Here is a 26,384-nt window from a genome sequence, read left to right as displayed (position 1 = left end):
TGGAGGGCAGTGTCACTGGCCCTCATATGTGGGATCCGAACCGGGGCCCTCTGGCATCCCAAGCGAGTTCTTAACCATCGCGCCACTTGGCCGGCCGCAGTATCTCGAGTTTTAAATAGAATTTACAACTATATCACAGAACAGTTCCCATTTGGTTTTCTGTTTGAACAGTCACCTCCCAAAAGCTGCACATCTGTGTCAAAGCAGGAGTCCAGCAAAGGAAGCCATAGGATTGGAGGACAATGTCACCTGCCTGTCAAGTCCCATCAACACTGTTATAGCTGGTCAGACGAGTCATTATCTATGACCCAGTCAGGTAAGACTAATGAGGAGTTTCTGTACTTCGTACTGTATTTGAATTTCTCTTTAATAAGCTTTGTCCATATGCTGGTATGATGTTATCTTTTGTTGCACTTGTTAAGCCTTTTTTCCTGCCAAGATTAAATTGCATAATTCTTTGCTATTCATTGATAATTAATTATATCCCTAATTACACAAAATCTGATAAACCGTTATATTCTCTGGTGTTAATGGACAGTCATTTATTCATCAGACATTTGTAGAACTTTTTTCTGTGTGTCAGGCACTGCTTATGTGTTTCTACAGTGCTTTGTGCTTCAACGTCTTGTACCAGACAGCACATAAATTGTAACCAAACTTTACTCATAGACGCCTGGGAAGGAGAGTCTATGTTTTGTTAACAGTTGTAGCACCAGGACCTAACAGGTACTTTGCATTGCACATGGTAGGTAGTTATGAGCCATTTCTTGAATGAAGAGAAACAGGAGGTGGCCGGGCAGGAGAGCAGAAGTCTCCATGGAAGAAAAGTAGCCAATAGGCTGCACATAGCGGTGGGGAGCCTTGTCTCCTCCCATAACCTTTATCCTACTGCACATCTCGGTAATACATAGACTGTGAAAGAATAAACAGCCTCTAAGACTTCAAAGAGTTAGTTGACTTTGGGAAACATATCGGTTTATGTAGGATTCTGAGGAAGGTCAGTACCATATTGAGGATATGACTTTTGAGCTCATTTTCAGTTTTCTTTTGAAAGTAGGCATTTAGTAAAGGAAAAGCAAAAAATATATATTTTTTTGGTCTTTGATCCTGTTCTATACCCCTTTGTTTTCAGCATTTCAAACAATAGTAAATAATGGGATTTTTCCCACACCCATATTTATAGATCTCCCTTAGTCTTTGAATCACTGAACAATATCTCAAAGAGTAGAAATACCATAATTTATTTAACCATATCCCTAGTGGTAGTCGTTTAGATTTTCTCAAAATTTTGCAAATAATGCTGTAATAAACATCTTCATATATATTCTTGTTGAACATTTCAGTAGGCATAAATCCTGAGAAATGGGATGACTGGGTCAAGCCAGTTGAAGAATGTTATCTATCATATTTATCTCTTGAAAATTATTAATATTGTTATATATTTGCTATCATGTACTCTGGTGAAAAGTTATTGCCAGTGGAGTGACACGTCATAGATATACAATTAATATTTGGAAACATGGATTCTTATCTTGGCTCTATTACTTACTGGTGACTTCTTCAAATTTCTTTCCCATATTGGATAATCTTTTCCATCTGTAGCAATGGAATAATGTCTTAAGCATCCTTACATGAGTTACACACCAAGTATTAATGATAATATTTATAAGATACTGCTTTATTGGTAAGATATATTTAAGTAAGAATAGTTTTAGAAAAATAGCTCTGAGATTTCTGAACTATAGATCCCATCTACCTATTAATGATGACATCATTATATGTAGTTTTTATGGAAGTGGTAAATTTTAATCTAATGGGCATATATAATACCTTTCTCACTTAAGTTATAGAGAGTTTGTTATCAATGGAATTAATATAATCAGTATTAGCAAAATAATCAGAAACTTAATTTTTGATATGTTTAAACAAACTGAAGTATCATTTACCTGCTACCTTCCCTCTCTTCTACCTCCCAAAAAAGCCTGTAAGAGAGAATTCCATAAAGACAAAATATTCCTCTAGTAGTTGCTTGGGTAAAAAAACAATTTTAGAGATTTCCTTGGATGTTACTGATGATAAATATTATATACAGTAGTACTAGATTTGGGCAGATACATAATGTATTCCCATTCACTCTCAGACTTTGACGCATTTAGTCTCTAATTACCCTTCATTTGTATGCTTTTGGTTTCTTTAATATTTAAAAGTATAAACATTTCCCAAGGTCTTTCATCTAAAAAACTTCAACTTTCTCATCAACTACTATTAAATCTTCACAGCCATAGATGATAAAGACATTTTTATTACAAAAATCACTGGTGGCATATGCAATTTTTAAAATGTATTAATTTAAAATCTATTTTTAGCAAAGTTGACTAAGTCTGTGGGTTTCCTATAAAATTTTATAGGAAATTAAAATGGTCTCCTATAAAATTTTATCAAAGTAACACAAGTTTTGGAAGCACATAAAGTTTATCAAGCTTAAAGAATATAGTTTTAGAAGATCAAAGTTATGGATTTATAGTTCATTTTAGAAGGATTATAATTTTTAGCTCAGCCTGTAATCCTACCGTAATAACTGTACTAGAATCATAAATTAAATCACTAAAACTTACCAGTAAGGATTCAGAACCTTTGAACCCTGAAACCAAATATTTTCTTCAGAAATTAAAAGAAAGCATGAGGGAGATATTCAGTGGTTCTCTCTTCACCACCACCTTTTTTAGTTTTAAACTAAAAAATACATTACCTTAAATATTGCTGCATAAAAATGTTTGTTTTGTGTAAGTATTAATACCACCACCATTTATTGAGCCTTTATAGTAGTCCAGGTACTGTGCTACATGCTTTACATACCATATTTAATCTTCAACCCAATTCTAGAAATCAGTAAGGGTCAAACACCATACCTGTTACCAGCAGTGTATCCAAAGTTGAAAATGGCCTTCATTGCTTCATTTAATGAGTGTTGATCAGTAAGTAGTGAGCTTTACCCATGCTAAGGGCTCAAGACGATGCCGCTACTGGTATAAAATGGGTATAGCTTATTTACTGTACCTGATGTCAGTGATATAGAAATGACAGGAACTTAGATTTCATTATTTCTAACCCATATATTTGGACCACACAAGAAAAAAATGACCATGATCTTTTTGCATTTAAAAAAAATTTGTAACTAGTTCTTATGCAATTTAATCTGAAGTACCTGAAAAAAAAACCTGGTTATTTATGATGTAATGTTATGATGTAAAGTGTATATCCGAGTCTTCCAATTTGTACGCAGTAATATTTCTATTATAAGGTAGTTAAATGTGTCACTCAACATTAGTGTTTGGAAATGACACCCTTTTGAGGTTCAAGGAGGAGGTGTAAGGAATAGTCGTTTTATTCTAGGTCATGTCCATGTGGAGTGAAATCAGCAGTGTCTGAAATACCTGTTTTATAGCATGTATGTGACACTTATTATAATGAAATGGTGTTTTCATGATTTTGCTGTGACTGGACATCTACTTTGTGTGTGTGTGTGCATATATTTGTATGAACTCTTGGAAAGGAAATAAGATTTAACTAGCTTCATTTCAGTTATTTTTAAGTATTTTAAGAGCCTCCAAAGAAAGGTTACAGCAGAGTATATTTCTTTATAATTTCTTTCTCCTTTTATGTGGATTAATACATCAGCGGATGACTCACAGTAAGCTTAAAATGGAAGCATTCCAATTTGATTTTAATATGCCTTTAAAACTATTAAATGACCTACTAATAACTAAGGGGAAGGACAGTTAAATATGATTATCTTACCACTAGGAAATAATTTCTTACAGAATGTCCAAATTTCACTAACCTAAAAGTTTTTCCACTTTCATCTGCTTATCTTAACCAAAACAGGGTACCTTGAGATTTATTTGCAGTTTCAGATAGTACTCTTAGAAAGTGAAAGTAAATAGGAGGACCATCCCCACCAAAAAAATAGAGATTTAGGGGAAAGGAGGGATGCAAATCACTAATGAATTTTTCTCAGAAGCTCAAATTTCTTAATTTTAAATGTTAGGTTGACTTTATTTAAAGAGTATTACATTGCTGAGTTTCATTAATAGTTACTGAGTTAACTTTATTCTTAAATGAAAATTAAATAGAAGTTTTTGTCTCCTTTTAGAAACCACATCTGACCAGAGTGACATCGAAGGCAGGATCAGAGCTCTGAAGGATGAGCTGCGGAAAAGAAAATCAGTTGTGGACCAGCTGAAGAAGGAACAGAAAAAACGGCAAAAGGAAAGACTGAAAGCCCAAGAAGCCAGTCTGATCAAACAGTTAGAGGTTAGACACGGGAGGGAAGGGGCTTAATGTCAAGGCTAAGGTAGAGGTGAGGCCTCACACGTTTTTAATGTTGTGAATAAAGTAATGAATTACGATTTTTCAGTATTAGTTGAGTGCCACATTTTATCCTAACTCTCAAAAATAAATCTGAGGCTATCTACACATATGCTTAGTAAAAATTATACTTTAAAATATTAAATAAATATGAAAATGAATTGAAGTATTAAAATAAGGTTTTTTTCTACATAAGAATGATTAAGCCTATGAAAGAAAACTTGATATGCATACCCTCTTAAACATTAGATAAATCTAGCTACTGGAATTATTACTGCCTTTTTTAAAGAATTTTTTTATTTTTAGCAGAATGATGTTTCATGCCACACAACTTATTAGTACGACTCTTTGTACAATTTGGATGGCTCCTAAATAACTCTAAACTTGACTTTTGTCCTGATTCTACCCCAGGCTAGAAACCTGGTTTTGGTAGCTTCCTCATTCTGTTTTCTCCTGTCCATTCAGTTACCAGATACCATTGTTTTGGTTTTTTTTTATAAAGCTTCTTGCTTGTCCCTTTCCATCCCTGCTGCCCTCAAGCTGTACGTATGTAGCCCTTCTGAGCTCTTCCCTGTACCGCCTGCATCGCCTCTTAAATGTCCCTGCCTCTGGCTCTTCCCCATTGCTTACACACATTCTGCTAGCCTCGTGTTCCGCATAGAACCGGTCAGAACTTCCGACTCGTCGTCACAAGCATCGCTTCTCATGGCACCACCGGAGCAGGCCGCTCAGCTTCTTCCCTAACACTTCCTGTAACAGGAAATCGGTTTCGAGGCAGGTAGCTTCGTGGTGAAACGCTAGGTGTTCTGAGCACTAGAAAGCTCTTTGTTCTTTTACCCAAAATTTATGTCCAAACATATGTTCTTCCTCGTTTATTAATTTAATCATCAAATGTTCCAGTGCCTGTTTACGTGCCAGACAGCTTTATACGTATTTTTCATTTTATTCTCAAAGCAACAAGGTGTGGATATTATTTTCCCTGTTTTACAGCTGAGGAAACAGTTTCAGTGAGATTGATACTATCCAGAGACACATTAGCTCAGATGTAGTCAAGCCAGGATTTCAGTCTAGCTCTAATTCCAAACTCCGGGCCCTTACCATTGTACTGCACTGTCTTCCACATGGAAAAGAGGCCTGCTGACAGATCTGGAGAAAATAGACATTTACACAGTTACATAGTCAGAGATGGCAGCAGGGATTGTAACTTACACAGATGTTAAGAATTAAGAAGAAGTGGTTAAGGGCCGGCCGAGTGGCTCAGTTGGTTAAGAGCTTGCTCAAGAGTGCGAGCTCTGAGCAACTAGCGGTTCGATTCCCAGCCTGAGCTGAGCTGCCAACAGGTGGCAGGATGGCTCAGCTAAAAAAAAAAAAGAAGAAGAAGTGGTTAAGATACAGTGGCCATACTGGGAAGTTCATGTTGGAAAGAATCGGGAAACAAAATTTAAAAATAAAGGTCACGTTCAGGACCATAGAAATCAGGCTGCTGAGTTTGGACTTCATCCTATAGGTCAGTAGTCTTCAACCTGGCTACAGTTAGAATTAACTGAAAAGGTTTTTGAAAAATGCAGATATCCAGGCTCACTCCCAGAGATTTTTATTTAATTGGCCCAGGATCTAAAAGCACTATTATAGGTAATGAGCCATTGAGAGCTAAATGAAATGCTATTAGATTGAATAGCATTGCTCAAAAATGTTCATTAATGGATATGTCAGCCAAAATGATCTCTAGAAAAGTGCTGTAAGGATCCATTTTACACAGCATTTTATTAACTGGTTTAAATAAACACGAAAGAAAGTTCTGTGTTTAGGTTTCAAAAGTATAGCATATAATGGAGAAATATAATCATAGCAGTTGAAATGAAAAACACCTTTTAGATTTTATTTGATCACAGATTTAGTAAGTGAGCTCACTCATGTAAGTATAGCTTTCAGACCCGAGAAGTCACACTCCTCATATATATATATATATATACCTAGCTAGCTAGACTATCTAATTGTAGTATGGTTAATACCAAAAGTTACTTTGGTATTGAGAATTCAGAGGAAGGTAATTTGGATGGTGAGAGTTGTGAAAGTAGGGATTTTAGCCCAAGTTTTAGGGCTCTGCAGCAGTAGCATCCATCTGCTCATTCATTCATTCTATAATATTTATTGACGACCTGCTTTGGGCCAGACACTGTGAGTAGGTACTAAACATACTGTGTTGAACAAAACAGCTGTAGTCTCAAATAGTGAGAGATGTAAACATAGAGATTTTAGTCCAGAAAACTAAGAAGAGATTTAATACATGGAGGGCTTCCTTTAGATTTCATACAGATTAGAATTAACAAGTAGTGAAGTTTTATTTACAGAATGGTTAATAATTAGGAAACATTTTTTGCAACTCTGAACTATTATACTCCCAACCACACCCTTCCCTCTCTTCAGGATTTGTATTCTTAAGTGCTAACCCCTTAAGAAGCTTACTGCTTCTTAAGCAAAATGGCTAACTTCTTAAAAATACCATGCAAATGTTAGGCCACCCTTTAAGGAATAATTAAGGAATAATTTAAGGAATAATTATATCATCAGCTAAAGAAGTTTTAACGTGGCAGGACCTGAATTATTACTTCGTAAGTGTTAAGATTCTTCAGATTGAGACTTTATCGTTTCCAAAAAGATATCAGGATTACAGTTTTACATCTTGCATATACATAGACTATTTCAAGAAGGATATGTAAGTAACTGTTTATAGGGCTCTGGGGAATGATACTGATGCTGAAAGAAAGAATTTTACATTGCGTCTTCTTTACTGTTTGCTATTTTATCATAAAACACACTATTTTATAATTTCAAATCATTTGTGAAATTTCTGTATAGTGACCCCTCTGATTTTTCTAAACTTAGTCATATGATGAATTCATTAAGAAAACTGAAGCCGAGCTTAGCCGAGATTTGGAAACGTCGCCTACAGCCAAACCTCAGATTAAAACGCTCCCCTCAGCTTCTGAAAAACCCAAGATCAAGCCCCTTCAAATCCACAGGTAGAAAATTTTTTTAACTTATCTATATCCTGCCTTGTTTGAGAAAAACATAAGGAAAAAAAAATTTTAATAGAAGCTATCTTAAGTAACTGAAATTGTAGGACTGAAAATATTGGTTTACATTTTTAGTTTCACTAAAGTAAAATTGTTACATATGATATAATTACAAATCAAATTTATAGTAAGGTACAGTTTTAAGATATATTTTGAATCCTGAAACCTGGTGGATGCAATGAAAATAGTATTCTCCAGTATCACTGATTATAGCATCGTAAATTTGCGTAGACCTTTGGAAAAACAATTTGGCAGGGTTTCAAAACTCAAAAACAGTGTGTAACTTTGGACTCAATAATTCCACTTCTGGAAATCTAGCTTAAGAAAATCTGGGCTACCAGAAATCTCTGTTTGCAATAATATGTTTATCACAACATCCTATTATTCATAAAATATTGGTAACAGTCTTTAGTCCAAAAATGTGTGAGTAGCCCAGTAAATTATGGTCCTTTCCAGGGATAGAATATTATGCAGCCAGTAAATACAGGTAAAGAAGACACGAAGTAGCAACATAAGGATATATAATGTGGTATATAAATAGTCAAGATTGTAATATTTAAACTAGATTTTGAACAATGAGTAGGGTTTAGGCAGGTCAGTGGGACCGAGGAATAGGCATGTCAGAGGGAAGGGCATTCATGAATGACCAAAAGCAACAAAGAACATGGCATTATCATAGAAGCAGAACATAACAGGATATTGCTAGAGTTGGGGAAGAAACTAAACAAATAAATAAAAACCAAATTGTGACAATCTTGTACTCATTCTTAGTAGTTTTTGGCGGTTTTTTATAAGATGTGAAGCCTTTGAGGTTTAAAAGAAATATTTTCGGATTTTGTTGTTTGTTACAGAAGTAATACAGGCTCATTACAATTAATTTAGTATTACCTGAGTTTGATTTTTGCTCCAGTACCTGCTAGCTGTTTCACTTTGAGCAAGTTATTTAACCTCTCTGTGCTTGTTTTTTAATAGATTTATATCCTTATAATAACACCTAAGTAATAAACTTGTTATGGGGGTTAAAAGATTTAACTTAGAACAGGGCCTAGCACACAATTAGCACGATGTATTAGTTATTATTACCATTACTATTACTATTACTATTACTATTAGAATATTGAAGAAAGCAGTAAAAAAAAGTTTAAATCATGGCATACCCAACTATCCCAAAAAAGTAAATCTCAACAATTAGATATATTTCCTTCTAGGATTTTTTATGCTTTTATTTTACTTTATATACATTTTTCCATTTATTATAAATTGTAAATTTTATTTTAATTTCTACACACAATACCATTGAATGGTTTTAGAGTTCTATTAACCAAACTACTGAAGGATTTTAACCAGAAAATGACACAATCATATTTGCATGTAGAGAGATCTTTCTGACTACAGTATGAAGGAAATTAAAAAGGAGTAAGCTTAGAAGCAGGAAGAAAGTAGTCTAAGCCAGAGCTCAAATAATCAATGATAATAAAAATAGGGACTAGGAGATAGATTTTAGGAATATTTAAGAAGCAGACTTGATTAATTAAAGTGCTAGATACAGAAATGGGAAATCTAGGATAATACCCAGGTTTGTCTTTATGTAGTTGGTTGGGTCAAGGTGCCATTAACCTAAAAGCTATAATCCTCAGGTGTCCTTTTATGGGAAGCTCATAATTTTGGTTTTAAAATGTTAATTTTGTTAATCTAAGTGGAATTATCCAGGAAAGATGTCAGGGTTAGATATATGGGGATGACCAGCATATAGGAGGAAAGGCAGTTGGGGTGTCTGTGAATATAGATACATTTGTAGATAGAAAGGTTGAAGTCAAGAAAGTCCATGCTGATGGCCTCTGTTTTTCTCACTAAAAGAGGCAAGGTCATCTACTGAGAGCAGTGAGGGTCAGAGAGAGGCTTGATGCAAGTGGCAAAGGTTGGGAGAAGAAGAAAGAAGTGGTTGTCTAAGAATTGAGTGCTTTTGTTATTGGTTATCATAGTACCATCAATATATTTATTTCTGCTTATTAATTTCTACTTCAGATCTGAAACGGCAAAGAATTGGAAATCACTAACAGACTCTGAACGTTCCAGAGGATCCCTGGAGTCTATTGCTGAACATGCTGGTATGTAGCTAGAAAAAAATAATGACGCCATGTCCGCATAAACTGTGGATGTATGCAAATGCCTACACACTTTTACCTCCACGGGTTTTTGATTGAAAAATCAAAATAGATTTTGATTATTTAATATTTTAATATTAGATTATTTAGATAATAGATTATTCAATATTTTAAGTTACTTTTATACTTTAAAGTAATTTATTGGTTATACATAAGTTATGTGAATCAGTCTTTATCATCCTAAATTTATGAGAAAAATTGAGGTGTAAAGACATTAATCTGAAATGGCTGAGTATATCATCAACATCTTTCAATTCTCCCTTAATCAGATTCTGTTTCTGATTATGTATATTTTCTGTCTGTACTGTTTCTCAGGGTAAATGGTTTTATACATTTTATTTTTCAATTTATTCCAAAAAAAGGTAAGAATTATTGAAAATAATGTATATCAATGAGGAAATAAAACAAAACTGAGTCATGAAAAAGCCTATCTAGTAACAATGACAGAATAGCAACTTGAATTCAAAATGTTTAATTCTTGGTTTGTTAGCTCATCAGATCTTACTTATTTTCTTCTTATGCAATTTTAGCTCTTAAAGTGTATATTTGCAGAAATAGCTGACCTTTTTTCTTTTTCTTTTTTACGTTCAAGAGCTTAGTTAAAAGTCCTTAGGAAAATTCACTCTTTTAGAAGTATATATGCTTTTGGAAGTATATTTGTCCCCCTTCATTGCTTTCCTATTTGAAGAATGCATGTAATATTTGTCATACAATTCTGTTTTTGCATGATTGAGAATGATCCTGCAAATCAATGCCTCTATAAACTTGGATCCATTTTTCTTTGCTTTATAAGTTAGAACAACACTTAAGACATTATTCCAACTTGAAATTTTCAGTCATTTTAAATGTTTGTATATTCTCTTAAAGGAAAGCCTTACCTTATATTATAACCAAAACAAGTCAGATTTTATATACCAGAGGTTTTCCTCACTAAGATTTAGCTTTTATTTAAACTTTTCAAATTCCAGAAATTGAAAGATTGCAATTAAATAATTTTGGTGTGGTATTTTTTATTCTCTTTAAGATGCTGCATTGTCAGGTTCTGAGAGATCGGTGTCAGAAAGGTCTTTATCTGCATATGCAAAGAGAAGGATTGAACTGGACAGTCGAACAGAAGAGCATTTTCAGACTTCATCTCCTATTCTCAGGTCATCAAGGAAAACCAGAGCAGAATCTGGAGATTCTCTAGACAATGTACCCTTATTACATCTTCTCAAAGAATTAAATGCCCCTAGTAGCATTCTGGATGTGTCAGATGCCAAGGCTGAAGATGAACCTAGTCAAAAATCAGAAACACAAGAAGTAAAATATGCAAAATTGGAAGCGAGCGAGGTTGAAGAAGCCTATTTTAAACAATCCAGGAAGCCCAATGTCTTACTAAAACTAGAGCTGGAGCAGGGAGATTCATCTGAAATTCTTTCAAAGAAAGATCTTCCTTTAGAGTCTATAAATGTTCAGAAAGACTTAGTTAGATTGGCCATTGAAAATCTTCATAAAACAGAGTTGAAAGAGGGACAATCAGATCAAGCGATGGATCATAGTCAAAGCATCCAATCAGAAAAAGATACTCATACACAAAAGAACATAAAGGAAAGGAACTCATCTTTGTCGGAACATCTTCTTGCTCCTAAAGAAACATACTCTGAAGATTTTGAAGTGTCTTCTTTCAAGAGGGACATTTCAGCAAAATTGTACAATGATGACTTTGAGGCATTATCTTTGTTGTCGCTCAGCAAAGACTCTCAGTCTTGCAGAGATAAGTCACAGCCAGCTAGGAGCTCCGGAAGCCTAGCGCCTAGCTTTGGGAGTGATGAGGGAGTCAGTGAGTGCCTCAGTGAGAAAAGCCTTTCTATCCATAGCAACATCCACTCCGAAAGGCTGTTAGAACTCAAGTCCCCTACAGAGCTAATGAAGAGCAAGGAACGCAGCGATGTGGAGCATGGACGGGAAGCTGCCGAACCCTCTTCCTTGGCTTCAGCTCCTGTTGCAGATGAGTTACTTGACTTTCACATTGGTGATCGGGTGTTGATTGGCAATGTCCAGCCAGGAACTCTCCGATTCAAAGGCGTGACTAGTTTTGCTAAAGGATTCTGGGCTGGAGTGGAGTTGGATAAACCAGAAGGAAATAACAGTGGAACGTACGATGGCATCGTATACTTTGTGTGCAAAGAGAAACATGGCATTTTTGCTCCTCCTCAAAAAATATCTCACATTCCAGAAAACTTTGATGACTATGTGGACATAAACGAGGACGAAGGCTCTTACTCAGATGACCAGTATCATTACTGTAATCAAGAACGCAAAGATACAGAGGGTCCCACGTTTGAGAGAGAAAAGGATGCTGTTGAGTGTTTTCATGAGAAAGCTCCACCTAGCATGCACGATATAGAAGCCTCCGCTGATAGAAACCTTAACATAGAAACAGCCAGTGTACAGGACATTTCGGGGGTGCTTGAAGCCCATGTTCACCAGCAGTCCTCAGTGGATTCACTGATCTCTTCAAAAGAAAACAAAGACCTTGTTTCTGGTACCTCCGAAGAGGCTTCCTTTGCTGTAGAAGACGACACTTTAGACAACACCTTTTCTGAAGAATTGAAGCAACAACAGGTTACAGAAAAGGAAGAAAACCTACATCCCGAGGTTTCAGACAAGCTTTCTACCCCACTTCTGGACCTTTTAACACGAGAAAAGAGCCAGTTGGAAGCCCAGCTGAGGTCATCGCTAAGTGAGGGAAAAAGGTCAAAGCAACAACTAGAAACAGTCAGCTTCCTGACAGACAGTTTACTGAAAGCGTTTGTGACGGACACAGTCAGTCAACTACAACAAATCAAAAAAGCTAGGAATGAGAAAATCCAGCTTAGCAATCAAGAGCTTCTCGATGACGATCAAAAGAAAGCACCACCCCAATGCCTGTCCCAAAATCTTGAGGAACAGTTGCCAAGTGTTCTGGGTGGTTTCTTAAGGCCTGAATTGGAAGATGAAAAAGAAGAGATTTCCTCACCAGACCTGTGTCCCAGACCTGTAAGTATTGTGTCTGGAAAAAAATGTCAGTTAACCTTACCTTTGCAGTGCATTTTAATTCAGATTTTTTTGGTGATGTGTTGCTTTTAGATAGACATCACTATACTAGTTTTTAAAGACCTTGTACCTATTTTCCTGTCTAAAGTATATAATTGTCCTCTGTTATGTCATGAGTGGTCACTGTAGGATTGTCACAAACACTGCCGGGTTGTCACTGGATTGACAACCCCTGAGTGCTGTCCACAGATTAGAGTCCCTTCAGAGTCCTTGAACAGAGTTATCCCATGGAGCTTTCCAGTGGGTCACAACCCATTTCTTTTTGGCCTGTGAAATTATTTGTCCCCGTATCTACTCAGTCATAGTTGCCCTGCAGAGGTTACCAGTTGAGATGTTGATTCTGGTAAAACTGAATTAAATCCACTATAACGTGTACTCAGACCATCAACTTGTTTAGATTGCCCATGGACAATTGAGCAAAAGTAATAATTTTGAGTACCTTGAGCCAGATAATTACCAAAGGTGAGAAATTTCATATCCCATTCCCATATCCCAGAGACAAGACAGTCCTTCAGAAACAGAATAATAATGATACAAAAAGAAAACAAAAACTAGTCTGTAAACATTTTATAAAAATTCAATTATAAGGCTTCTGTAAGCAGGGTTATGGGAAACAAGATAGTTTTTTCCTTAAATTGTTCATTAGTAGCCACCGTATTGTTTTTGTTGTGCTTATTTATAGATAGATAGTAAATATACAAATAATATATTTGCTTTGTCTTAAAAAAAAAAATCTTACGTGATCTGAGGTCACTGAATGGTGCTCTGTTTGAATGGTTCCATTTCTGCAGGAGAGTCCGGTATTTGGAGCCAGCGGACAGGAAGAGCTTGCTAAGAGACTTGCTGAACTGGAGATCAGCCGGGAGTTCCTGAGCGCATTAGGAGATGATCAAGACTGGTTTGATGAAGACTTTGGTTTGAGCTCTTCTCACAAGATCCAAAAGAATAAGGCAGAAGAAACGATCGTTCCTCTAATGGCAGAACCAAAAAGAGCTCCCCCAAAGCCATGTGAAACGCTCTTGGCAGTCCCACACACTGCAGAGGAAGTAGAAAGTCTCGTACATCATGCAGCAGAAGAACTTTGGAAATGGAAAGAATTAGGTCACGACCTTCACAGCATCAGTATTCCTACAAAACTGCTCGGCTGTGCCAGTAAGGGTCTAGACATAGAAAGTACTAGTAAGAGGGTCTACAAACAGGTATGTAACATGGAAGGCTAATTTAACCCTGAAACTTCTCTCTTGTCTGAAATTTGGGTTCTTAGCCATTTTGTTTTGTTCTGTTTTTCCATATCAAGGCGGTCTTTGATTTAACAAAAGAGATTTTTGAGGAAATATTTGCTGAGGATCCCAACCTGAATCAGCCTGTCTGGATGAAGCCGTGCAGAGTCAACTCTAATTACTTCCGACGAGTGAAAAATCCAAGTAACCTTGATGAAATCAAGGTAAACTGCAAACTGTAGAATATCTCCTTTTTTGACTCGCTGTTCGTTTGTACAGATCTATACATGCTGTGATGCTGTAAAAGCAAGCCCTCCTCTGTATTACCGTTTTGTCCTCAAGGCCAGCCCCATAGTTGGTATTCAGTAAATACTTGTTAATTCATCAAATCCGTGAGCAATGGAGGGATGGGCATGAGAGGGGATCCTGAATCCTCAATATTTGCAGATCAAAACACAACTTTTAATAGTCATTTTCTATATATACACAGAACTTATAATATCAAGAAAAATTGGGAAATAGGGAGATAAATTATTGCATCACATAGGCTTTTTAGGTGTGTTTTTGGTAATTTAGAGATAGGTATAATATTGTATGACTGAAAATACGTCATAGATCAAACATACTGACCCTGGACAAATAGGTGTTACCTTTCCATCTTTGATTTTGAAGGGTCCAAATGGGTAATGTGATTTTGAAATATGTGGGATAGTAATATGATATATAAAAAGTAATGTTTATCTAAGAAGCCCCTGAAAAGATGAAGTGTCTTGAAGCTACAGGACCCCCAACAAACCCACTCTAACATCACATTGGTGGAGATCTGTCTGCCTATTCACATGTTTCTTTATTCAGCAAAGGTTTTATTTCCAGTGTGGTGCCTCTCAGATTTCAGTGTGCATACAGATCATCTTGGGATTTTGTTAAAATGGGAGATTCTTACCAGTAGGTCTGGAGTAGGACCTGAAATTCTGCATTTCTAACAAGCTCCCAAGTGATGCTGATGCTGTTTTTTAACAAGTAATCACAATATATAGACTCAAATATACTATGTTTGATATACTTTAAATATATTTAAGAAGTAATAAAAACCCAAATTATTCATAACAAAGAACAAGTAAGTTGAAAATAAGGTACATAATCCATACCAGCGATCATCAGAATGCATGCCTGAGGCTCAAGCACAGTGATGCTCCCCACTGACTTTAATATTAAATAACATGTTGTGAAGTGGGTTTAGGGATGATAGTGCAAATATTGTTAGCAGTAAAATTATCATGCTGCTTGTACTGAAGCTTTGATTAATATTTTTTGAATTTGGATCTTGGCGCTTTAAAATAAGCTATCCTAGCCAAAGCCTTGTATTTTGCTCCCAAAATTGATGTTGGATTTTTCAAGGTCAGAGATTCATTTTTTTTTATTTTATGCTTTCTTCAGTAGTTTTGCCAGTTTGAAGTTAGCTAATGGTGGTTCTTGGGTACAGGAGACCCCAAGGTGGTTTCTTTTTGCAGAATCGTCAGTGGGTTCTACTTTTGTATGTTGTGTAAAAACAAAAATTCTGTAAATGAATAAAGTCTGAGCTTATAGAATGTATTTGTCTTCAAATTGCTAAGTGGAACTGTGGGTAGAAGAAATTTGGAAGCTCTTTTATTACAAATATTGTATTCTTAGCATAAGTCTGCTGCATTATAAGCACGAAATTTTGTTGTGTTTTATTCATTCCTCTTATTTTTACAGAGCTTCATAGCAGCCGAAGTACTCAAGTTATTCAGTCTTAAAAAGGAGACAAACCACAAAACAGATTGGCAGAAAATGATAAAATTTGGAAGAAAGAAAAGAGACCGAGTGGATCACATCCTGGTCAGTGTATAGAACTGAACTGTTTTACTTTGACCATCTCCTAAAATCAAAATGTATCTCGATTCCAAAAGGAAAGGAAATAGATTTGACCTTAAGTCTATGATAGTAAAGTCTTAAAGCCTTCATTTGCTGCGTTTCTGCCCCTCAGTTTCAGAAATTGCTTTCTTTTGAACTGTTAGATGAATAACTTAACACTATTTTGTGGGTATGGAGAACTTAAGAAGTTACAAGTTCAATGGAAGCAAAGTTTAAGGAACTGAATTGAAAAGAGACCAGTGTAGACTCTGGGGCCAGACTGCCCGAGTTTAAACCCCTATTCTGCCATTTACATGGAGTGTAACCTTGGACAAATTAATTAACCCCTCTGTGTCTCATTTTCCTATCTGCAAAATGAAGATGATAATAGTAGTACGTACTTGATGAAATTAAGAGGATTAAATGAGTAAATATATATAGTTCCCTGCATATAACTCAATAAATATTAGCTATAATTATTTCATTATTATCCAGAATTATAGCTGGATAGGATATATTCCATTTTGCAGTATATTTCTCTAGTATTAGGAAAAACATTTATCAAACCAAAAAAAAAAAAAAAAAACGGAAAGGGAGTAAGATGGTCTTTCATCCATTTTCCCCTAAAAGTATGTTAAGTAGTAGCAATAACCTTGGGGAATTCACATGTGTCTCTGAACACTTTCATTCACGTTTCATTTGATCTTCACAGTAATTAATTTAGTGGAGTTTTTTTGTAAAGAGAAAAATGGAGGGGAAAGTGGTAACAAGAGAGGGTTCTTTTAGCTTGAAAGAAATAAGCTGACTTTTTACATACACACACAAAAAATGACTGTAAATTATTGTAAATGGATTAAATGGGCTTTCTTTACTCCCTTCCCCTTCTCAGGCTTTTTTTGACTTCTTTTTCCTACCAACTCAGGCCTTCTTACCATTTTCTTAAAAAATCATTGTAATAACTTGTTTTATTTTTTTAAAAGATTTTTATCGGGGAATTGGGGGAAAGGGAACAGATAAGTTGCTGTCGTTTTGTTCTTCAGTCTAGTTGTGGAGGACGTTGCTTCACTGGCCCAAGTTGGCACCATCATTGCGCTCTTCCCAGGGGAGTCAGATCAGTCGCCAGCTTCTGGACAGCCTCTCACGGCAACTGCTGGCTGCTCACGCTGGCTGCTGGCTACATACGGTAGCCCATGGCAACCCATTGCCACAGGGGCTGCAGCCTACGCCGTCGCCGGTGACTCACGGCAGCCCAGCTCCAGGTTGAGCCGTTGTTCAGCATCTTAGCTGTGGAGGGCAGTGTCACTGGCCCTCATATGTGGGATCCGAACCGGGGCCCTCTGGTGTCCCAAGCCAGCTCTTAACGTGCCACTCGGCCGGCCCTGTAATAACACGTTTTAATGATGTGCCTTGATGGAATCATTGTTTAGAATGTAAAAAATGGGGAAGGGGCAGCTTAATTTCATTAGTCCTCCTTTTATATTGCCTATTTTACTAGATATATGTTATTTCTTTCCCTTTTTTTTCGTTTTTAGTCAATAATGTGTTTGTAGTAACAAAAGGTAATATGTCAAATCTAAACTGCATGCTCTGGAAACATTTTCCGATGCATTTGGCTTAAAAGGGTAGGTGTATGAACATTTTCAGAATCCAGAACAGCCAAAAGTTATTGTAAATCCATTTGTTTTCACTTTTCGTGTGGGCAGTAATGTCAAATGTGCTATGCAGCCAGGCAACATTTTAGATAAACTTAATTGGCTTTTAATATAAACTGTTACAATGTACACTGATTGTTTATAAAAACCTTACATATGACAAACTAAATGTAAGGAAAAGAAAAAAAAAGGAAGAAGAAATGGGCTGATAGGAAGAATTCAGTAGAGAAAATGGAATGGTGTGGAGGAGAGAACTGTTGGAGCAATATCCCTGAACAGGCAAGGACGGGTGTTGACCTCAAACGGAATATTAATTGCTCTTTTAAAGCACTTGTAAGGTGGTAAACTATTGTATTAAACAGTTCATAATAAACAGTTGCTTCTTCCAGATTAAGAAAATATATAATTTAGCTATTGTTGTTTGGACTAGGAAGGTCCCTAATCAGTCTTTAGGCGTTGAGATAAGCAAAATACAAAGAATGTTTTATAGACATAAAGTCCTCTTTATGTTAGCCAAAATAGAAGAGAAATCTTTCTTTCAGCTCCAGTTCTCATTCACTGTCCCTTTACCACTTCACAAAGACATTGATTAATTTACATCCTAGGTTAGCTAAGGATATCAGCTCTTTTTAGCAATGCACTGTCAAAGCAATGTATGTTATGGAATGAGTAACAAGTACAGTGGTCCCCCCTTATCCGAGGGGTATACGTTCTAAGACCCCCAGTGGATGCCTGAAACTACAGATAGACCGACACCTATATAGACTGTTTTTCCCTATACATGCATAACCTATGATAAAGTTTAATTTATAAATTAGGCGCAGTAAGAGATTAACAACAACAACTAATAATAAAATAGAACAATTATAATACACTGCAATAAGAGTTATGTGAATGTGGTCTCTCTCTGTCTCTCACATAACTGATCTGATAACCCAGATGGCTACTAAGTGGCTAATGGGTGGTGAATGTATAAAGCGTGGATATGCTGGACAAAGGGGTGATTCACGTCCCAGGTGGGATGGAGTGGGACAGCAAGAAATTTCATCATGCTACTCAGAAAGACACACAATTTAAAATGTATGAGTTGTTTGTTTCTGGAAGTTTCCATTTATATTTTCAGACCACAGTTGACCGCAGATAACTGAAACGGAAAGCAAAACCACGAATAAGGGGGTACTTCTGTACTTCGACTAACTTTTATATATCCTTTATATGCGGTAGCCTTGAAAAGCATTCCTACTGGAGGTAGAATTGCACTTATTCAAGTTCTGCAGTGAAATCCCTAGCTAATGATTGACTTGCCTTTACAACTTATGATCTGAACAGTATTAGATAACTCTGTTCATTGTTAAGTTTTCTCGTATTAAGCCTAAATTGATGCTCATGTAATTAATTATAATTTGCTTCTACAGCTTTGGGGCTTTACATAACAGTTTTCATTCTTCCTACTTGCCTTTGATGCAGCTATCTTGTTTTACCTGAGCCCTTTTCTTCCTATTAAATGTTGGTATTCTCTCCTGTTGTCTAATAGGGTTTTTGAGTCCCTTCTGTGTCATCAGCTTTAGCTCTCTGTCAGTGTCCCTCTTTAAATACACCTCAGAAATGACCATACAATGTTTTGTGTATTGTTTAATTAGCACAGTCATACAACCTCTTCCCTTTTTCTATATACTATACAGCCATGAGCCACATAACGACATTTCAGTCAATGATGGGCCACGTACGTGATGGTGGTCCCATAAGATAATGGAGCTGAAAAATTCCTGTCGCCTAGTGGCGTCCTAAGTTGTAGCGCATTACTTATGTTTGTGGTGACGCCTGTGTATCAAACCTGCACTGCCAGTTATATAAAAGTACAGCACATACAATTATGTGCAGTACATGATGTTTGATGATGAGGATAATCTACTGAGTTATTGGTTTATGTATTTACTAAACTATACTTTTTATCATTTTAAAGTGTACTTTTTCTGCTATTAAAAAAGGTTTGCTGTAAAACAGTATTCTGTGCTGTGACGGTAGCTGCCTCAGACATCTTGAGCTGACCGAGTCTCCTGATTGCATCAGTTTGTCCTGTGCCCGATTGAATCTCGGGTTGTTTGCTGCGGTGACATGCCGTACGGGCTTATAGCCCAGGAGCATTGGGCGGGTCCACTGTGCACAGCAGCGGGTTTGTGTGCGTGCACTCCGTGGTGTCCCCTCGGTGATAAATCATTGTGACACAGTTCTTAGAACGTGTCCCCGTCATGGCTCAGCGGTGTACAACTATACTTTGATAGCACAGTTCACAGTCACATTTGTTTTGTTTATTTTTACCTGTATCATTCTCAAGGGACTCACAAAAACTTAGGAAAACCTCAAGACTAAAATTTCAACCTGTGCTTTTGTAGTTATTTTTTGGGCCCAAGTACAGGACCTTATATTATTACTTCATCTTGTTAAATTTGCCCCACCATTCTGAACTACCAACACATTTTTGGGTTCTTTATTCTAACATAGTTGTTATGTTCCCAGCTTCCTGGTACCTCTAAAATTGATGTACCTGTCTTCACCTAGGTTATCGCTAAAAATGATGAACTGAAGAGAGCTCTTAGTACTCACTAAAAAATCCAAATGCCAGATGTTTAACACCATCTGTTTGTGCTGTCCGAGCTACTGGGGAATTATAAATAATTTAAAAAATTAAAAAATCTTGAGGAGCTCACAAAATACAATTCCAAAGGCTGATGACTACAGTGAAATATGAACGTGATGGACTGGGCGCACAGAGGGCCAAGCTCCTGAGTCTTTCAGGCAGAACCAGCTTTCCAGGTTGATAGTTGTTTTGTTTTTTAATCAAAAAAGTACAAGTCCACCTAACTGATGTGTCTCTATTTCTCCATCCTGTTCAAAAGGATATGGCGAAAGACCTGACATCCTTGCTGAAAACTGGCCACATTCCATTTACCACATTTCTCTTTTCTACCAACCTAATACTTCACAAACAAAACAAAACAAAATGAAGTTATTGTTAGATTAACTTTTTAATGTCACTTAATTTATAGTTAACATACATTAATTTACATACACATACATTTCAGAAGCAAGGGAGATGAATAGAATAGAATAGAATAGAATAGAATAGAATAGAATAGAATAGAATAGAATAGAAGACTCTTAAGAACCCGCAGAAGAAAATGGAGGCAGCCGTCTGTAAGCTCTCTCACTTGCCATACTTGAAGTTCCCTGTTGGGCCGTGTGCTTTCTGATGGCCAAAGCAAAAAGGAAAACAGGATGTCAGTTCTCACACCCTACAGGGAAATAGTTCCTGTCCTTCAGGAGGGGCAGAGCTTTTGCTAATACTGACGAGAATACCGTGGGGGCTCGTCAGGGGAACACGGAGCTGTCCTGGATAATGCCCTGAGCCTGTATTTCTAGTGTAAGGGCAAAAACAGTGTGTTATTGGGGAGGATATTGCTCAAAGAACAGATTTAACACTAAAGGCTGAGATAACTTAGAAAAGCTGTGCAACTTGGAACAAATAAACAAATTTGTGGGCGTTATGAAATCTTTTGTGGGGACACACCTACCTGGTTCCCCCTCAGCACCAGTTTGAGAAGTGTTGCGTTAAGCTGTTGCCCACAGCGTCCTCCATAAAAGGAACATCAGTTCCTTGGTAGGTTAATGATATTTCTTACATATCCACACAAAATGATTCTTTGATCAAATAAATACAGGAAACTTCTAGAGGGTGTTTTCTAACTTACTTGACCGTAGCATCCTTTTCGGTGATTTATCTGTTCGTGGAGCATAAGTTAGGGCACAAAGGAGTGAATGTTTACAAACCCTTCAAACAACTTCCCTCAAAGAGAGGAACGTAGCAGCTGCCTCGTGGTCTCTCTGGCAGCCCTGGCCCCGGGTATGTGCTGGCCAGTTCTGTTCTTCCCTCCCTCGCTCTCTCAAACTCCTGGGTGATGTGGTCTCTTTCTGCCAAGAGCCTTCTTCTTTCCTCATAATGGGAACCAGAACAAGTTCCCCTCTTCAATTCCTCTGTCTTTTTCAAGATGCAGTTGTGATCAGGGCATGTCAGGAGCTTGTGGCTTTTTTGCCAAGTTGGACTGCCCGTTAGAGAACCCCATCACTGCAATACCTTGGCTGAGTTTGTGTTTCGATCAGAATTTTACTCTCTGCACCTAGCCTCCATCCCGCTGGCATCATTGTGTATAATCAGTCTGACATGTTTCCTTTATAAGCACTTCTTAAAGATTTATTGGAAACAAGCAGAAATCTTGGTCAGTTCTAATTTGATTAGTTTTGGTTTACCTTAGGAATCCCCAAATTCTGAAATGCAAAAGGAACAAGTATTATATAGCAGTGATTTTTAAAATAAGCGTAAGCAGCAGCACATTTAAAAAATTACTCCCATGAATATTAAACTGTATTCATTTATTATAACCCTCCGGAGTCAGATCCAGCATTGTCTTTGGATACATGCATTTTATACATGTGAGAACACATATCTAGTCACTTGCGTTCTTCTCTCCCCTTTAAGTTCCTCTACACGTTGTTTCATGTTGACATAGACAACATGCTGGTAATCCTTAATATCTGTAAAATACTAGAATATTGTCAAATTCTATTTTGACTGATTTGAAGCCACCTTGACAGTTTGAGCCTACTTTTATTTTGCCATTGAGTTTTTTCTAACTTGGTGCAACTTTAAAAGGAGTGTTGATATCATCACATAATGTACCTTTTTTCTCTGGCTTATTTCCTTGGCATATAGTCCCATGGATGGGAGGGACTACAAGTCAGCAAATATAACAAATGTCCTAGCTTTCCCGTGACAGGGCTTTTCTAATCTTCGTGTTTTCTAAATTGTAGGTGCAGGAGCTCCATGAAGAGGAGGCCCAGTGGGTGAATTACGATGAGGATGAGTTGTGTGTAAAGATGCAGCTGGCTGATGGGATCTTTGAGACCTTGATCAGAGATACTATCGATGTCCTGAATCAGATCAGTGAAAAACAGGGGCGAGTGCTACTTGTGTGACATCTTGCAAATAAATCGAACACTGAGTGCTAACACGCGTCTGGGCCTTTCTGCCTCCTGATACACACCCATCTCCATCCTAACAAGAGTGCTCTGGACCACGTACCTGTATTGAGAGACTGCTGGTTTGGAGCCCACAGGACAAGCGGTATCTGGTATTGCAGCCTTTGCCTGTTGAGACTGTCCGCTGGCCGTGGTGGTTATCGTCACCGGGCAGGGTTGCACACCTGATGTTGACACACACTGTAATTCTACACCTCTTGTCAGCACCCCTGCCGGGTCTCAGATGAGGGCTGAAAACACCAGACTTACCTGGTAGCTGAGACTAGGGTGGCACTTCCTTGAGTCTGAAGTCAGGCAGGAGAGGTATATAGATAAACGCATTAGACCATTTTTGAAATGTAATCCTGGTCTGTACCATGAAAGTCGTAAATGGACATGATGGTCTCTAAACAGTATTAAACCCTTAACCACTTCTAACTAGGCAGGTTCAACGATGCGCACCTGGTTCACGTTCTGGAGTTCATGTCTTTTCTTTGGGAAGACCATTTTCTTCCATTACTGTAGCTGAGCAGCACCCGTGGACTGTCAAGTTCACAGAAGTCAGCAGTAGCCTCGCTTTCTGAGCGCCATCTGAAGAATTTTAAACCTCTGCGTTATTTTCAGTTTTCTCCCTATGGGCATGAAAGCAAATAAATGCCCCCACAGAAGACTGGGCTCAAAGGACTGGTGCAGGGCTGGCTCTTCTGCCCTTGTCTCCCTCTGCCAGCTGCTCCCAGATTCTCAGATCCTCGGGACCATCTCAGGCATCCAGGCAAAAGTGGAGATCATTCATTCTGGCCTTCAAACTGTCAGCCGCCATCTCTCCCCAGGAAGGCAGAAACGCTGTTACTTGAATGAATTAGGAAATGAGTGTGTGCACCAAAGACAAAAAGATATTGTCTCTTATTTGTGTGCTTGTGTTGTGCTATGGAACATTTTTTAATTTATTTTAAGATAAATTATTAAGTTGAAAATGTGTGTCCCTATTCAGAAGTGAAAGATTCTCGTAATAGTTATACTTCCGTCTTGAAGCTTCTATGGTCATAGTCTTTGCACAGGAAACCTACGGTTTTAACAAACCCATGTACATCGAAGAAGGCAGTGTTATTCAGTGAAAAGAAGATGGGTTTTACCAAGGTCATCTGCAGTAGCAGGAATGGGATAAAACATTGTAAAGACACTGTAAAAATTCAACTCTGCCTCTCAGCAGCACTGCTTCTTACAACTCTTACCTGTATCTGAAAAAACACATAGACTCCAGCTGCTATGTTAGAGCACAGGCGATGCTCTCCCGGGACCTCAGTACCCTGCCTTCTTGACTGGTTTCTCTTATCAAGTAATCTAGAAGAATGTGGATAATCTTAGGCGTGAATGTAAATGCCTTAATATTGGAGGTCCTGACTAGAAGCATGATATAAGACATCCACTGGATTCATATTTACAAATACCCTGGAATGTTATAGCTTCAAAAGATATGTTAGAAAAACCCCAAAGATGGTGTAATTTTTAAGTGTGCACGTTCGTTCATTTCTGCATCTTTCCTCCAACTTGCCTTCGCGTCTCCAATGTTTCACTATGCACACTTCCATCCCTCTTTGGTTTCATCTTGTCATTAATGAGAAACTCGCTGAAATGATCATTGGAATATTTGCATTTTGCACAATGACTGGTATGATAGCTCTTGACAAATAAGGAAAGCACTGAAATGTGATCGGGTCTCAGGAAATGCTCGGGTTAATGTCCTGCCAGCATTTCTTTTGGGCGTTTGATGTTGAGCTCTGGTCTCGTAGCCATAATGAGCAAATTCACTAAGAGAAGCTAGGGTTTCTTGGGGTTATTAACCAGTAGTGTGGAGATAGGATTTTCATGTGGCCAAGGAAAAGCCAAGGCTTTTCTTTTCAGTTTGTATTATTTGGCAGACAGAAAACATCTTGTCTTACATCCTTTGGCTGTTTGTAGGATTACATTGTCCTTATGATACTGAAACTTTACAGCTGCTGTAAATTTTTTATAAATGAATATGAAAATAATATAGGAATATAGGTTGTTTTTCTACATCCTCATTATTTGGACCTAGATCAGTTTTTAATAAGAAAGTTTATCTTTATTCTTTATGACATTGTGATTCCAGAAAAGGAAAGAAACGCTGTAAGTCCCTGGAGCCAGCAGTCTGGACTTACCCTCTGGTAAGAACGTGGCGGCAACCCTGACATGCTCCATCTCTCTTTACTGTCCTAAGAACTTTGGGTTCCACGTGAGGCAGGAATTGGTCTGTTGTACTCCTTGCTAGAAATGATTATTCATAGTTTGGTAGCAGAAAACAAAGGAATCTATAATGAGCAGATTTCTTATTAACTCTTGGGATAAATTTGAAGGGGGTTTATTGTTAGGATTGGGAATGATAAACATGGACACCCAGCCACTTGTTCCTTATTGGGATCTTTTTAATCAAGCTCTGCCTCTTAACCAAGAATCTAAATATTCCCTCTTTGTAATCTTTGTTCCTTCTCCCCACACGCCCATCCTTTCTTCATAATTCCTCTAAGAAAAAGATCTTTGCATCAGCAGTAATATCTTTTAGAATAGCACTCAGAATTTAGTAGTAAACCAACATATCGGCTTCAGATTTATTTCTGAGTCCAAAATAATTTGTGCTATCCAGGGTACTTAACTCTGGGTTAAATAAATACAGGGTATAGATTCCCTCTTCAGGTCTAAACAGGAATTTTTACTCTAGGGAAAAGTGGGGAAGAGCTCAAAAGTAGTTAATAAGGAAGGTAGTTTGTTTTTCTTTTACCTAAAAGAAAAGAATTCCTTCTGTAACTACAGGTCTCTGAGAAATTATCTTTCAGAAGAGATTTCATTGCTCATAAGAGTTTTGTGGCCTATTGATAAAAACAATTTTGTTCACTTTTCTTGTCTTGAAAAAAAGTGGCCTTAGCTTTTTGCAATACTTGAATAAAGTGTGTACTCGCACAGCGTTAGAGACTCATAACTTTTCTGCAAGAAGTTCAAACTTACATCTTCTTTTACTACCTTAAGAATACTAGTGAATGAAACATTAATTCAAAGAGCAAATGATAGAACTACAATGATGTTTCATGCAAATTGTAGGAATTTACATGTTTACAAATCATCTTAAACTGGTTGTGCAGCAATTCAATAAAATATCTTTGTATTATAAAAATGTGAAGAAAAAAATGTCAACTGATGTAAAGGAGGTACTGTCATTTTAATGAACCTATGTTTAATAGCTTTTCCTCCCGGACTTTGCAAAGCCTTCTTGGGAAACACATTGCAAAGTGTTCTCTGGGAGGCCCGGCCTCCGTGTGTGTACTGTATTGTGCAGACATGAAAAACAAACCCGTTTACTGTGTATGTGTAAATAGCCTGGTCTTCAGGCCATTTTCAGCCAATAGTCACATCCAGTGCAACTTTGCACAGAAAACTTAGGGTGTGGTTTGTAAGTATGATCTGTAACATAACTGGGACGAATTCCCATGTATACCTGTGTAAATAGATTTGTTAACTGAAATGTACTTTAAGAAAAGATAAAAAAATCTGTAAATAAACTGATTTATAAATTCATTTCATGTCAGGTGTTCATTTTTTTCACCTTTCGAGCTAAGTTGAGAAAGCTTGTCCCTGCAGAATTCACGGATGTCTGATTCTAATTGGGTAGCAGAGCAGAGCATTCGTGGGCACAGAATGAGGCGAGCTGTGTGTGGGGGGGGGTTGGGGGGGGGCTTTTTACTCTGTACATAAGTGTCATCACACATCGGAGCAGCCTGTACTTTGGCATTCATCACTCATGCGTTCAACAGTCGTGGAGACACTTTGCTGTTCTGAGCACTGCTGAGTGCTGGTGGGGGGGAG

At 37.3% G+C, this 26,384-nt stretch overlaps 1 protein-coding gene across 3 annotated transcripts in view; it reads left to right on the top strand.

Moving 5' to 3' along the window:
• The window catches only part of CEP350 (centrosomal protein 350), a 120,219-nt gene extending 94,123 nt beyond the window's left edge, over positions 1 to 26,096 (top strand). For all 3 annotated transcript variants that reach the window (XM_019630821.1, XM_019630822.1, XM_019630819.1), the window contains 9 exons: positions 172 to 316; positions 4,154 to 4,314; positions 7,255 to 7,391; positions 9,471 to 9,553; positions 10,635 to 12,631; positions 13,480 to 13,887; positions 13,986 to 14,132; positions 15,646 to 15,768; positions 22,302 to 26,096. In XM_019630821.1, the coding sequence (XP_019486366.1) occupies positions 172 to 316; positions 4,154 to 4,314; positions 7,255 to 7,391; positions 9,471 to 9,553; positions 10,635 to 12,631; positions 13,480 to 13,887; positions 13,986 to 14,132; positions 15,646 to 15,768; positions 22,302 to 22,466 (3,366 nt within the window). In that variant the 3' untranslated portion in view covers positions 22,467 to 26,096. The remainder of the gene's footprint in view (positions 1 to 171; positions 317 to 4,153; positions 4,315 to 7,254; positions 7,392 to 9,470; positions 9,554 to 10,634; positions 12,632 to 13,479; positions 13,888 to 13,985; positions 14,133 to 15,645; positions 15,769 to 22,301) is intronic.
• Positions 26,097 to 26,384: the final 288 nt, after the last annotated feature.

Source organism: Hipposideros armiger, unplaced genomic scaffold, assembly GCF_001890085.2.
Source record: "Hipposideros armiger isolate ML-2016 unplaced genomic scaffold, ASM189008v1 scaffold_950, whole genome shotgun sequence".
NCBI lineage: Eukaryota > Metazoa > Chordata > Mammalia > Chiroptera > Hipposideridae > Hipposideros > Hipposideros armiger.
This window is presented reverse-complemented; position numbering and strand designations above follow the sequence as displayed.